The 14140-nt window shown below is 41.6% G+C and overlaps 1 protein-coding gene across 2 annotated transcripts in view; it reads right to left on the bottom strand.

Moving 5' to 3' along the window:
- The window catches only part of PISD (phosphatidylserine decarboxylase), a 57988-nt gene extending 44953 nt beyond the window's left edge, over positions 1 to 13035 (bottom strand). For both annotated transcript variants that reach the window (XM_049865352.1, XM_049865354.1), the window contains exon 1: positions 12956 to 13035. In XM_049865352.1, coding sequence (XP_049721309.1) covers positions 12956 to 13020 — 65 coding nt within the window. In that variant the 5' untranslated portion in view covers positions 13021 to 13035. The remainder of the gene's footprint in view (positions 1 to 12955) is intronic.
- Positions 13036 to 14140: the final 1105 nt, after the last annotated feature.

Below are 14140 nucleotides of genomic sequence, written 5' to 3'. Positions count from 1 at the left end.
CACATGTCATCATAATACTTTACTTTGTCTTCTCAAGCCACCCTTTGAAATCTGTTCAGCTCTTTTACTTCATCATTTCTTCCATTTGCTTTAGCTACTCAACATTCAAGAGCAACTTTCAGAGTCTCTTCTGACATGCATTTTGGTCTTTTCATTCTTTCCTGTCTTTTTAATGACTTCTTGCTTTCTTCATGTATGATGTCCTTGATGTCATTCCACAACTCACCTGGTCTTCAGTCCTTAGTGTTCAATGCGTCAAATCTATTTTTGAGATGGTCTCTAAATTTAGGTGGGATACACTCAAGGTCATACTTTGACTCTCGTGGACTTGTTCTAATTTTCTTCAGCTTCAACTTGAACTTGAATATGAGCAATTGATGGTCTGTTCCTTGTACACACTACCATTGTGCCCCTTCCACACCTCTGCATTTGCTGTTTGCTCTACTAGGCACAGGAGCCCTGGTTGCCCAGTGGTTAGGCTTTTGGCTGCTAAGCAAAAGGTTGTCAATTCGAACCCATCCAGCAGCTCCGTGGGAGAAAGACCTGGTAATCTGCTCCCATAAAGACTACAGCCTAGAAAACCCTATAGGGCAGTTCCACTCTCACATAGGGTCATTATGAGTCGAAATCGACTCGAGAGCACCTGTTGTGGTGGTTGTTCTTAGGTACCGTCAAGTCGGTTCCAACTCATAGTGACCCTATGCACAACAGAATGAAACACTGCCCAGTCCTGTGCCATCCTTACAATCATTGTTAAGCTTGAGCTCATGGTTGCAGTCACTGTGTCAATCCACCTTGTTGAGGGTCTTCCTCTTTTCTGCTGACCCTGTACTCTTCCAAACATGATGCCCTTCTCCAGGGATGGACCGCTCCTGACAAAGTGTCCAAAGTATGTAAGACGCAGTCTCGCCATCCTCGCGTCTAAGGAGCATTCTGGTTGTACTTCTTCTAAGACAGATTTGTTTGCTCTTTTGACAGTCTGTGGTATATTCAATATTCTTCGCCAACACCACAATTCAAAGCTTTCGAGGGCACCTAGCAATGATAAATTCTGGGCATACCCTTTCCTATGTGGCTCATTAACCTCACATCACTCAATTCTCTGATCAAATGTGACTTTCTCAGTTTCAATTCTGTTGACCACCCTACGGCCAAGGTGCCCCTCTCTAGCACTCTCTAAGCTCTTAATTTCCTTGCTTTACTTTCTCTTCATAGCACTTCTCACTACCTGTGATGGATTCTATATGTACTCATTTATTTGTTTACTGTCTGTGTCCTTGATGAACAAAGGGGTTTGAGCTTGAATCTCAACAGTGGATACTAAGTGGAAATTGGTGGAGCGGTGGGGCTAGGAGAGGGGGCTCTGTGTGACCTCAGGCAAGCTACATAAACCTCTCTGTTCCTTGGCCTCCTCATCTAAAAAATGAAGATAGTAATGCAACTGTCTTAGTTATCTTGTGCTGCTATAACAGAAATACCACAAGTGGATGGCTTTAACAAAGAGAAATTTGTTCTCTCATAGTCTAGGAAGCCAGAAGTCCGAATTCAGGGTGCCAGCTCCAGCAGAAGGCTTTCTCTCTCTGCTGGCTCTGGAGGAAGGTCCCTGTCATCAATCTTCCCTTGGTCTAGAAGCTTCTCTGTGCAGGAGCTCAAAGGATGTGCTCTGCTCCTGGCAATGTTTTCTTAGTGGTATGTAGTCGCCCGGTCTCTTTGCTTGCTTTTCTCTTTTATAATTCAAAAAAGATTGACTCAAGACACAATCCAATCTTGTAGATTGAGTCCTGCCTCATTAACATAACTGACTCATCCTGCCTCGTCAACATCATTGAGGTAGGATTTACAACACAAAGGAAAATCACATCAGATGACAAAATGGTGGACAATCACACAATACTGAGAATCATGGACCAGCCAAATTGACACACATTTTCGGGGGACACAATTCAATCCACAACAGAACCTATCTCATTGAGTTGTTGTAAGCATTTAAATAAGAAAAGCACAAAAAGCACTTAGTACAGTGCCCATTACATAACTAGTGTATATATAAAAGCCATAATTATTTTCTTGAATATTCTTTTCCACTTAAAATATCACAGACTTCCTTCCATGTGGACTCATATAGATTCACCTCATCTTCTTTTACTAAAGTGTATATGCTTCCCCTGTATGGATAGATGGTCATTTTTTAACAATCCCTTACTCATAAGCATTTGGGTTATTGCTAATTCTTCATTATTAGATTTCAAACATTGGTGCCTGGGCTGGATTACCCAATAAGTAAGGTACACACAGGTCCAGTTGTGCCTTTCCACCAATCCACTGCACAATTTCACCTGTTCCCCACCATGTCAAATGTGTGGTGAAACCCATGTGAAATTGCTCACCACAGGTTGGCAAGTAAATACAATTAAGCCCCTACATACCTTGCTCAATGCAAGCCGGTGCATACTATGCCTACCAGTTAATCCACCCCTGAATGCTGCACACATTAGGGAAGTCCCCAGATGGTGCAAATGGTTAACGTGCTCAGCTGCTAATCAAAATGTTGGAGGTTCCAGTCCACCCAGAAGCATCTCAGAAGGAAAGCCTGGCGACTGCTTCTGAACAATCAGCCATTGAAAACCTTATGGAGCACAGTTCTACTCTGACACACGACAGAGACGCCATGAGTCAGAGTCAGCTGAAGGGCAACTAGTTTGGCACAAGTTGGGAGGAGTGTTTTGCTGGCAGAAACAGATGGGACACAACAGCAGTGATGCTGGGAAGCAGCTGAAATGGACCTTAGAAATCAACGCATTTTTGTATCCTAGATGAGGGAGCTGAAACTTAAGAGAGATAACTAGCTAGGTTCAATCAATGCCTCTTTCACATGGTGAACTCACATTGGCATCCTGCAAGAGGGTATTAGAGACCATGATAAAGCACTCAAGTCTGATTATGTGGGTCAAATCTCAGCTCTGCCACTTATTAGCTATGTGACCTTAAGCAAGTTTCTTAACTAACTCTAAGCTCCTGTTTCTACATCTGTAAAAATAGTACTGTACTTACCTCATTAAAAAAAAAATTTAGCAGTAAGTAAAATAATCATGTAAAACACTTAGTCCAGGAGGAAGGGGGCTAAGATGGCGGACTAGGTGGACGCTACCGCGGATCCCTCTTGCAACAAAGACTCGGAAAAACAAGTGAATCGATCACATACATAACAATCTACGAACTCTGAACAACAAACACAGATTTAGAGACGGAGAACGAACAAATATGGGGAGACAGCGATTGTTTTCAGAGCCAGGAGCCAGCGTACCAGCGGATTTTCTGGAAAAACTAGTTTCCCAGTGATGGCTCGGAGACAGCAGTCCATATCAAACCACATAAAGAAGCAGACCATGACAGCTTCTACAACCCCCCAAACAAAAGAATCAAAATCTTTCCCAAATGAAGATACAATCCTGGAATTATCAGATACAGAATATAAAAAACTAATTTACAGAATGCTTCAAGACATCACAAATGAAATTAGGCTAACTGCAGAAAAAGCCAAGGAACATACTGATAAAACTGTCGAAGAACTCAAAAAGATTACTCAAGAACATAGTGGAAAAATTAATAAGTTGCAAGAATCCATAGAGAGACAACATGTAGAAATCCAAAAGATTAACAATAAAATTACAGAATTAGACAACGCAATAGAAGTCAGAGGAGCAGACTTGAGCAGTTAGAATGTAGACTGGGACATCTGGAGGACCAGGGAATCAACACCAACATAGCTGACAAAAAATCAGATAAAAGAATTTAAAAAAATGAAGAAACCCTAAGAATCATGTGGGACTCTATCAAGAAGGATAACTTGCGAGTGATTGGAGTCCCAGAACAGGGAGGGGGGACAGAAAACACAGAGAAAATAGTTGAAGAACTCCTGACACAAAACTTCCCTGACATCATGAAAGACGAAAGGATATCTATCCAAGATGCTCATCAAACCCCATTTAAGATTGATCCAAAAGAAAAACACCAAGACATATTACCATCAAACTTGCCAAAACCAAAGATAAACAGAAAATTTTAAAAGCAGCCAGGGAGAAAAGAAAGGTTTCCTTCAAGGGAGAATCAATAAGAATAAGTTCAGACTACTCAGCAGAAACCATGCAGGCAAGAAGGGAATGGGACGACGTATACAGAGCCCTGAAGGAGAAAAACTGCCAACCAAGGATCATATATCCAGTAAAACTCTCTCTGAAATATGAAGGAGAAATTAAGATATTTACAGATAAACACAAGTTTAGAGAATTTGCAAAAACCAAACCAAGGCTACAAGAAATGCTAAAGGAGATTGTTTGGTCAGATGACCAATAATATCAGGTACCAGCACAATACAAGGTCACAAAACAGAACGTCCTGATATCAACTCAAATAGGGAAAGCACAAAAACAAACAAATTACGATTAATTCTAAAAAATAAATAAACTTAATAATACACATAACAGGGAATCATGGAAATCAATAGATAAAAGATCACAATAATCAAAAAGAGTGACTAAATATAGGAGGCATTGAACTGCCAGATGGAGAGTGATACAAGGCGATATAGAACGATACAAGTTAGGTTTTTACTTAGAAAAATAGGGGTAAACAATAAGGTAACCACAAAAAGGAATATCAACTCCATAACTCAAGAAAAAAGCCAAGAAAAACGTAACGACTCAACTAACATAAAGCTAAACATTATGAAAATAAGGATCTCACAATCTACTAAGAAAAACGTCTCAGCACAAAAAAGTATGTGGAAAAATGAAATGGTCAACAACACACATGAAAAGGCATCAAAATGACACCACTAAAAACTTATTTATCTATAATTACGCTGAATGTAAATGGACTAAATGCACCAATAAAGAGACAGAGAGTCACGGACTGGATAAAGAAACACGATCCATCTATATGCTGCCTACAAGAGACACACCTTAGACTTAGAGACACAAACAAACTAAAACTCAAAGGATGGAAAAAAATATATCAAGCAAACAATAAGCAAAAAAGAAGAAAAGTAGCAATATTAATTTCTGACAAAATAGACTTTAGACTTAAAACCACCACAAAGGATAAAGAAGGACACTATATAATGATAAAAGGGACAATTGATCAGGAAGACATAACCATATTAAATATTTATGCACCCAATGACAGGGCTGCAAGATACATAAATCAAATTTTAACAGAATTGAAAAGTGAGATAGACACCTCCACATGTATAGTAGGAGACATCAACACACCACTTTCGGAGAAGGACAGGACATCCAGTAAGAAGCTCAATAGAGACACGGAAGACCTACTTACAACAATCAACCAACTTGACCTCATTGACTTATACAGAACTCTCCACCCAACTGCTGCAAAATATACTTTTTTTTCTAGTGCACATGGAACATTCTCTAGAATAGACCACATATTAGGTCATAAAACAAATCTTTGCAGAGTCCAAAACATCGAAATATTACAAAGCATCTTCTCAGACCACAAGGCAATGAAACTAGAAATCAATAACAGAAAAACTAGGGAAAAGAAATCAAATACTTGGAAAATGAACAATACCCTCCTGAGAAAAGACTGGGTTATAGAAGACATCAAGGAGGGAATAAGGAAATTCTTAGAAAGCAACGAGAATGAAAATACTTCCTACCAAAACCTCTGGGACACAGCAAAAGCAGTGCTCAGAGGCCAATTTATATGGATAAATGCACACATACAAAAAGAAGAAGGAGCCAAAATCAGAGAACTGTCCCTACAACTTGAACAAATAGAAAGTGAGCAACAAAAGAACCCATCAGGCACCAGAAGAAAACAAATACTAAAAATTAGAGCTGAACTAAATGAATTAGAGAACAGAAAAACAATTGAAAGAATTAACAAAGCCAAAAGCTGGTTCTTTGAAAAAATTAACAAAATTGATAAACCATTGGCTAGACTGACTAAAGAAAAACAGGAAAAGAAACAAATAACCCGAATAAGAAACGAGAAGGACCACATCACAACAGGGCCAAATGAAATTAAAAGAATCATTTCAGATTACTACGAAAAATTGTACTCTAACAAATTTGAAAACCTAGAAGAAATGGATAAATTCCTGGAAAAACACTACCTACCTAAACTAACACATTCAGAAGTAGAACAACTAAATAGACCCATAACAAAAAAAGAGATTGAAACGATAATCAAAAAACTTCCAACAAAAAAAAGTCCTGGCCCGGACGGCTTCACTGCAGAGTTCTACCAAACCTTCAGAGAAGACTTAACACCACTACTACTGAAGGTATTTCAAAGCATAGAAAAAGACGGAATACTACCCAACTCATTCTATGAAGCCACCATCTCCCTGATACCAAAACCAGGTAAAGACATTACAAAAAAAGAAAATTACAGACCTATATCCCTCATGAACATAGATGCAAAAATCCTCAACAAAATTGTAGCAAATAGAATCCAACAACACATCAAAAAAATAATTCACCACGATCAATATCAGAAAAACCATTAATGTAATCCATCACATAAATAAAACAAAAGATAAAAACCACATGATCTTATCAATAGATGCAGAAAAGGCATTTGACAAAGTTCAACACCCATTTATGATAAAAACTCTTACCAAAATAGGAATTGAAGGAAAATTCCTCAACATAATAAAGGGCATCTATGCAAAGCCAACAGCCAATATCACTCTAAATGGAGAGAACCTGAAAGCATTTCCCTTGAGAACGGGAACCAGACAAGGATGCCCTTTATCACCGCTCTTATTCAACATCGTACTTGAAGTCCTAGCCAGGGCAATTAGGCTAGACAAAGAAATAAAGGGTATCCGGATTGGCAAGGAGGAAGTAAAGCTATCACTATTTGCAGATGACATGATCGTATACACGGAAAACCCTAAGGAATCCTCCAGAAAACTACTGAAACTAATAGAAGAGTTTGGCAGAGTCTTAGGTTATACAATAAACATACAAAAATCACTTGGATTCCTCTACATCAACAAAAAGAACATCAAAGAAGAAATAACCAAATCAATACCATTCACAGTAGCCCCCAAGAAGATAAAATACTTAGGAATAAATCTTACTAAGGATGTAAAAGACCTGTACAAAGAAAACTACAAAGCTCTACTACAAGAAATTCAAAAGGACATACTTAAGTGGAAAAACATACCCTGCTCATGGATAGGAAGACTTAACACAGTAAAAATGTCTATTCTACCAAAAGCCATCTATACATATAACGCACTTCCGATTCAAATTCCAATGTCATATTTTAAGGGGATAGAGAAACAAATCACCAATTTCATATGGAAGGGAAAGAACCCCCGGATAAGCAAAGCATTACTGAAAAAGAAGAAGAAAGTGGGAGGTCTCACTCTACCTGATTTCAGAACCTATTATACAGCCACAGTAGTCAAAACAGCCTGGTACTGGTACAACAACAGGCACATAGACCAATGGAACAGAATTGAGAACCCAGATATAAATCCATCCACGTATGAGCAGCTGATATTTGACAAAGGACCAGTGTCAGTTAACTGGGGAAAAGATAGTCTTTTTAACAAATGGTGCTGGCATAACTGGATATCCATTTGCAAAAGAATGAAACAGGACCCATACCTCACACCATGCACAAAAACTAACTCAAAGTGGATCAAAGACCTAAACATAAAGACTAAAACAATAAAGATCATGGAAGAAAAAACTGGGACAACCCTAGGAGCCCTAATACAGGGCATAAACAGAATACAAAACATTACCAAAAATGATGAAGAGAAACCAGATAACTGGAAGCTCCTAAAAATCAAACACCTATGCTCATCTAAAGACTTCACCAAAAGAGTAAAAAGACCACCTACAGACCGGGAAAGAATATTCAGCTATGACATCTCAGACCAGAGCCTGATCTCTAAAATCTACATGATTCTGTCAAAACTCAACCACAAAAAGACAAACAACCCAATCAAGAAGTGGGCAAAGGATATGAACACACATTTCACTAAAGAAGATATTCAGGCAGCTAACAGATACATGAGAAAATGCTCCCGATCATTAGCCATTAGAGAAATGCAAATTAAAACTACGATGAGATTCCATCTCACACCAACTAGACTGGCATTAATCCAAAAAACACAAAATAATAAATGTTGGAGAGGCTGCGGAGAGATTGGAACTCTCATACACTGCTGGTGGGAATGTAAAATGGTACAACCACTTTGGAAATCCATCTGGCGTTATCTTAAACAGTTAGAAATAGAACTACCATACAACCCAGAAATCCCACTCCTCGGAATATACCCTAGAGAAACAAGAGCCATCACACAAACAGATATATGCACACCCATGTTTATTGCAGCTCTGTTTACAATAGCAAAAAGCTGGAAGCAACCACGGTTCCCGTCAACGGATGAATGGGTAAATAAATTGTGGTACATTCACACAATGGAATACTACGCATCAATAAAGAACAGTGACGAATCTGTGAAACATTTCATAACATGGAGGAATCTGGAAGGCATTATGCTGAGCAAAATGAGTCAGAGGCAAAAGGACAAATATTGTATAAGATCACTATTATAAGATCTTGAGAAATGGAAAAAACTGAGAACACCACATACTTTTGTGGTTACGAAGGGGGGAGGGAGGGAGGGAGGGAGGGAGGGAGAGGGTTTTTTATTGATCAATCAGTAGATAAGAACTGCTTTGGGTGAAGGGAAAGACAACACTCAATACAAGGAAGGTCAGCCCAATTAGACTGGACTAAAAGCAAAGAGGTTTCCGGGATAAAATGAATGATTCAAAGGTCAGCGGAGCAGGGGCTGGGGTCTGGGGAACATGGTTTGAGGGGACTTCTAAGTCAATTGGCAAAATACTTCTATTATGAAAACATTCTGCATCCCACTTTGAAATGTGGCATCTGGGGTCTTAAATGGTAACAAGCGGCCATCTAAGATACATCAATTGGTCTCAACCTACCTGGAGAAAAGGAAAATGAAGAACACCAAGGTCACGCAACAACTAAGAACCCAAGAGACAGAAAGGGCCACATGAACCAGAGACCTACATCATCCTGAGACCAGAAGAACTAGTTGGTGCCCGGCCACAATCGATGACTGCCCTGTCAGGGAGCACAACAGAGAACTCCTGAGGGAGCAGCAGATCAGTGGGATACAGACCCCAAATTCTCATAAAAAGACCATACTTAATGGTCTGACTGGGACTAGAGGAATCCCGGCGGCAATGCTCCCCAGACCTTCTGTTGGCACAGGACAGGAACCATCCCCGAAGACAACTCATCAGACATGAAAGGGACTGGTCAGCGGGGGGAAGAGAGATACTGATGAAGAGTGAGCTAATTAAATCAGGTGGACACTGGAGAGTGTGTTGGCAACTCTTGACTGGAGGGGGGAAGGGAAGATAGAGAGAGAGGGAAGATGGCAAAATTGGCATGAAACGAGAGACTGAAAGGGCTGCCAATAGGGGGAGAGCAAGTGGGAGAAGGGAGTAAGATGTATGTAAACTTACATGTGACAGACTGATTGGAATTGTAAATGTTCACTTGAAGCTTAATAAAAGTTAATTAAAAAAAAAAAAAAAAAAACACTTAGTCCAGAGGCTGGCACTTACAAGTAGTAGAGTTGATACTCCACTCGCATACACGAGGACAGGCATACCAACTGTCTATGACCTATGTCCACACTGACTGGTCCATGCCCATATTGCCTTGCTGCAAAATATTTTTAACATCAAAAGTGGTAACGTTTTAATTATAGTCCTTGTGTCTCTCCTTCTTCTAAAGTTGTGAAAGTTCTCCTAAAACTGATCTTAACCCTTGTATGCTCTAGATTTTCCTGAAGGCCTTATCCCACATTTTACGTTTTATTAGAGCTATTTAGCAAAGTGTCTCTTCTACTTAACTGTAAAGTTCCTTGTATGCAAGGCTTATTTCAAATACATCTTTTAATTCCTTCCTTCTACTCCCTCCTCCCATGGTTACTGGCACTGTGGTTTGCAATGGCAGAGATGCCATAAATATTTTTTAATATAAGTCTTGCACAAGCAATCACTCCCTAGGTACTACTGTCCATACTTGCCCAACCTAAGAATCACCTAGGGCACTTGTAAAAAATACATTTGCCAGGTCACCAACCTACATCTATGAATCTGAATTTGGTGACAGGGTGGGAGTACAGCTGGGAACCTCTGTTTTTTAATAATATCTCAGCCCATAAAAGAACTCACTCTTTTACCAAACAAGTTTGGGAAATACTGCCCTAAATTATCACCCCAGATGTCACTTTCTCTTCTATCACCCATCTATCATACATCACCCAGTTACTGAAAAAATTCCCCACGATGAGGCTTTCAGCTACATGTCTCACAAACAGACACTGCTTTACTTAAAATCATGAAAATGTTATCTTTCCCACGTTCACTGCTGCACTGTTCACAAAAGCGAAAGGATAGAAACAACCTAGATGCCCATCAACAGACGAATGGATAAACAGTGGTATATACACACAGTGGAGAACATCGATGAATCGGTGAAGCATCTCATAACATGAATGAATCTGGAGGGCACTATGCTGAGTGAAATAAGTCAATTACAAAAGGTCAAATATTGTATGAGACCACTACTGTAAAAACTCATGGAAAGGTTTACATACAAAAAGAAACTATCTTTGATGGTTATGAGGGAGGGGAGGGGTGGGGATGGAAAAATGCTAAATAGACAATAGATAAGTGGTAACTTTGGTGAAGGGTACAACAGTACACAATACTGGGGAAGCCAGCACAACTTGTACAAGGCAAGGTCATGGTAGCTCCGTAGACACATCCAAACTCCCTGAGGGAGCAAATTACTGGGCTGAAGGCTGTGGGGACCATGGTCTTGGGGAACATCTAGCTCGACTGGCATAACACAGTTTATAAAGAAAATGTTCTACATTCCACTTTGGTAAGTAGCTTCTGGGGTCTTAAAAGCCTGTGAGCGGCCATCTAGGATACTCCACTGGTCTCACCCCTTTAGGAGCAAGGAAGAATGAAGAAAACTAAAGATAAAAGGGAAAGATTAGTCCAAAGGACTAATGGACCACATCTACCACAGCCTCCACCAGACTGAGTCCAGCACAACTAGATGGTGCCTGGCAACCACCACTGACTGCTCTGACAGGGATCAAAATAGAGGGTCCCTAACAGCTGAAGAAAAATGGAGAACAAAATTCTAACTCAAAAAGACAGATCAGACTTGCTGGCCTGACAGAGACTGGAGAAGCCCTGAGAGTATGGCCCCGGGGCACCCTTTCAGCTCAGTAATGAGGTTACTCCTGAGGTTCACCCTTCAGCCAAAGATCGAACAGACCCATGGAACAAAACAAGACTAAAGGGGTGCACCAGCCCTGGGGCAGGGCCTGGAAGGCAGGAGGGAACAGGAAACTGGTAATAAGGAACCCAGGGTTGAGAAAGGAGAATGTTGACACGTTGTGGGGTTGTTAACCAACGTACTAACTGTTTGATAAGAAACTAATTCTGTAAACCTTCATCTAAAGCTCAATAAGAAAAAAAAGAATACTAAAAAAAAGGAAGAAAAGAAAATGTTATCTTTTTGGGATTTCTATCTACACATTTGAAAATTCAGAATTCTTATTGTACCCAAATCCTCAGCTCTCACACCCACTGCACCTGAATCTAGTCTTAGTTACCTACGCTGATACTAAAATATGGCTTTTTTTTTTTTCCCTCCCTGTTTCAATGATGGTGAGGGAGGTATGTCCTCCTCATATTAAAAAAATTTTTTTAAGAATGTCATTTTTTAGTCTTTCCAATTCACAACACAGTTTATATGACTCAAACGGCCTCCCAGGTAATAATACTGAAACCACACAGATCCTCCTGTCCAAAGCCTAACAGTTAATGCCACAATGCAGAAGTCCCATTCCCCAAATAGTTATGGTATGGATGGGAGAGCAAAGCTTTCATATCAAAGCCAATGACAGGTTCTGTTTCCTCAGTCCAAATCAGCAACCTTTTGTTCCACAAAATTAAAATGATGACAGTCACTTCCCATCAAAAGGCAACCTTTGATCAAATGAACCCTGCCAAACACAGAAGTAGTGCGTCACTCAAACCTTAGCTCTCTGAAAGTAGCACCAAGCAGCCAACTCTGAGTCACTGCTACCAACATTTTAATCCATTTTCCCAGAGTCCAGATGCCCTCAAACTATTTCTGTATAATAATTGCCCTCACCGTGGACAGCCTGAAGGAGTGAGCCTTGAGTGAGAGACAGGTATCTGGGTCAGGGTCTTGGCTCTACTACCAACTGGCTGGGCGAACTTGATCAAGTCCTTCCCTCTCTCAGGGCCTCAATTTCGCCAACTCCAAAATGACAGAGTTGGATGGAGATGACCCCTCAGATCCCTTCCAGCTCTAAGAACCTAGAAGCTGGGCGCGTCACCAGGGCAACCAAGATGTCAATTCTATAACAGACTATTTTGAAATCACCGAATTCAATCCCCTAGCTTCAAAGACGAAGTGAATATCGCCTGACTCCCACTCCAGTGCTCTTCCCACACACCACGCCGCCGGTTCCACGAACACAAATCCCTGAGAAAGAGGCGTCCAGCCCTGCCTCCACTCTAGTGACGCGCAGCAGCCTATTTCATCTGTTTGTTTGTTTGTTTGGTCCCTTATGTACTTCACCGACCTGGCGAGGGCAAAGCGAGAGTGCTTCGGCCAGACTCTTAACTAAACCCGGTTCACCCTGTGCGGCCGCAGTCACACCTGCTCCCGAGCTTGAGGTGACGGTCGCTCCGTCTCCACCCGAGTTCTCCTCAGGGAAGCTCGCGATAGAGAACCGATCCCTCTCTCCCGACCCCGACTTCGCCCAGGCCTCCCCTGGCCCTAAGGCTGCCTCCTTGCGCTGCTGTACCTGGTCTGCCACGGCGTGACCCCGCGCAGCAACCGCACACCCCGCTGCCTCACAGACGTCGCCATCTTGTCTCCTCCTCCTCGGCGGGCCACGCCCTCCATTCACACGCCGGGCCCCGCTCAAGAGGTCCAGCACCGCGGATCTCCCAAGACCAATGAAGAGCGCGTGTCGGCTGGGGGCGGAGCCAACTAAACAGCGCACCCGGAGGCTCCTCCCCAATTATTCTGCCTAGTTGTTCAGGCCGGGCTCTGGGCGCCGCGTTGTGAATCTTCCTTCTTCCCCCCGGTGTACGCTTCCTCGTGTCCCTGGAAAGTCTTAGTCACCCAGCGTCCGAAAATGTTGTATCAACTGACCTAACTCGTTCATTTTACTGTTGGGGAAACAGGCGACTCAGCTAGCGTGTATTACGTGCTTCCTAAGTGGGAGGCCCTTATCTGAGAACTTTGCATGAATGATGTGTCCTGTCATTCTTTCCTGCCACTGCTGTGCGGTCGGGGAGACAAGGAGGCAAGGAGTCTTGGATCACCTGGAAATACAACCAGTAAAACTAGGTGCCTGGTGTTCTGGTGCTAGCTCCTGCGAAGGTTCATGGTGCAGGCCGTCGTGGCCCTCAGTTTTAAGGGTAAATCGAATCTTTATTAGTACCTTTTTACAGACTACTGACTAGAGGCAGCAGCTAGTACTAAGACATTATCCCCATTTTACAGATGAGGAAACCCCGAGGTCAAGGACCATGCACAAGGGCACATAACTTCAGAGAGTGAGAATTTAAACCCAAGTCTCTGCTCCATGATCTAAACATTTTGCCTTTTAACCATTTGCCTAGAATCTGGCTGAATTTGGGTCCAAACACCGAAGAATTGCAGCTCCAGTTTTCCTTCTGCTAAGCTGCTATCACTCACAGTGAGCTGTCTTCACCAGGCATTTGCCAGAGGAGGAGGAGTATGCTGCCTGGTGCCTGCAGTTATTTCAACGTGGTTATGTAAGTTAAGCCAGGGCATAACAACCCCATGGATCACAATGGTCCCATCCCATTGTGCATAGGGTTCAATTCTACAGCAGCTAACAACAACAACAAGGGCATAACTAGCCCCTGTTATTGTTGCTGGGTGCCATCAAGTCGATTTTCAACTCATAGCAACACCGTGTCACAGAGTAGAACTGCCCCTTAGGTTTTTCTAGGCT

The sequence above is a fragment of the Elephas maximus genome, chromosome 22 (genome assembly GCF_024166365.1).
Source record: "Elephas maximus indicus isolate mEleMax1 chromosome 22, mEleMax1 primary haplotype, whole genome shotgun sequence".
NCBI classification, from domain to species: Eukaryota; Metazoa; Chordata; class Mammalia; order Proboscidea; family Elephantidae; genus Elephas; species Elephas maximus.
This window is presented reverse-complemented; position numbering and strand designations above follow the sequence as displayed.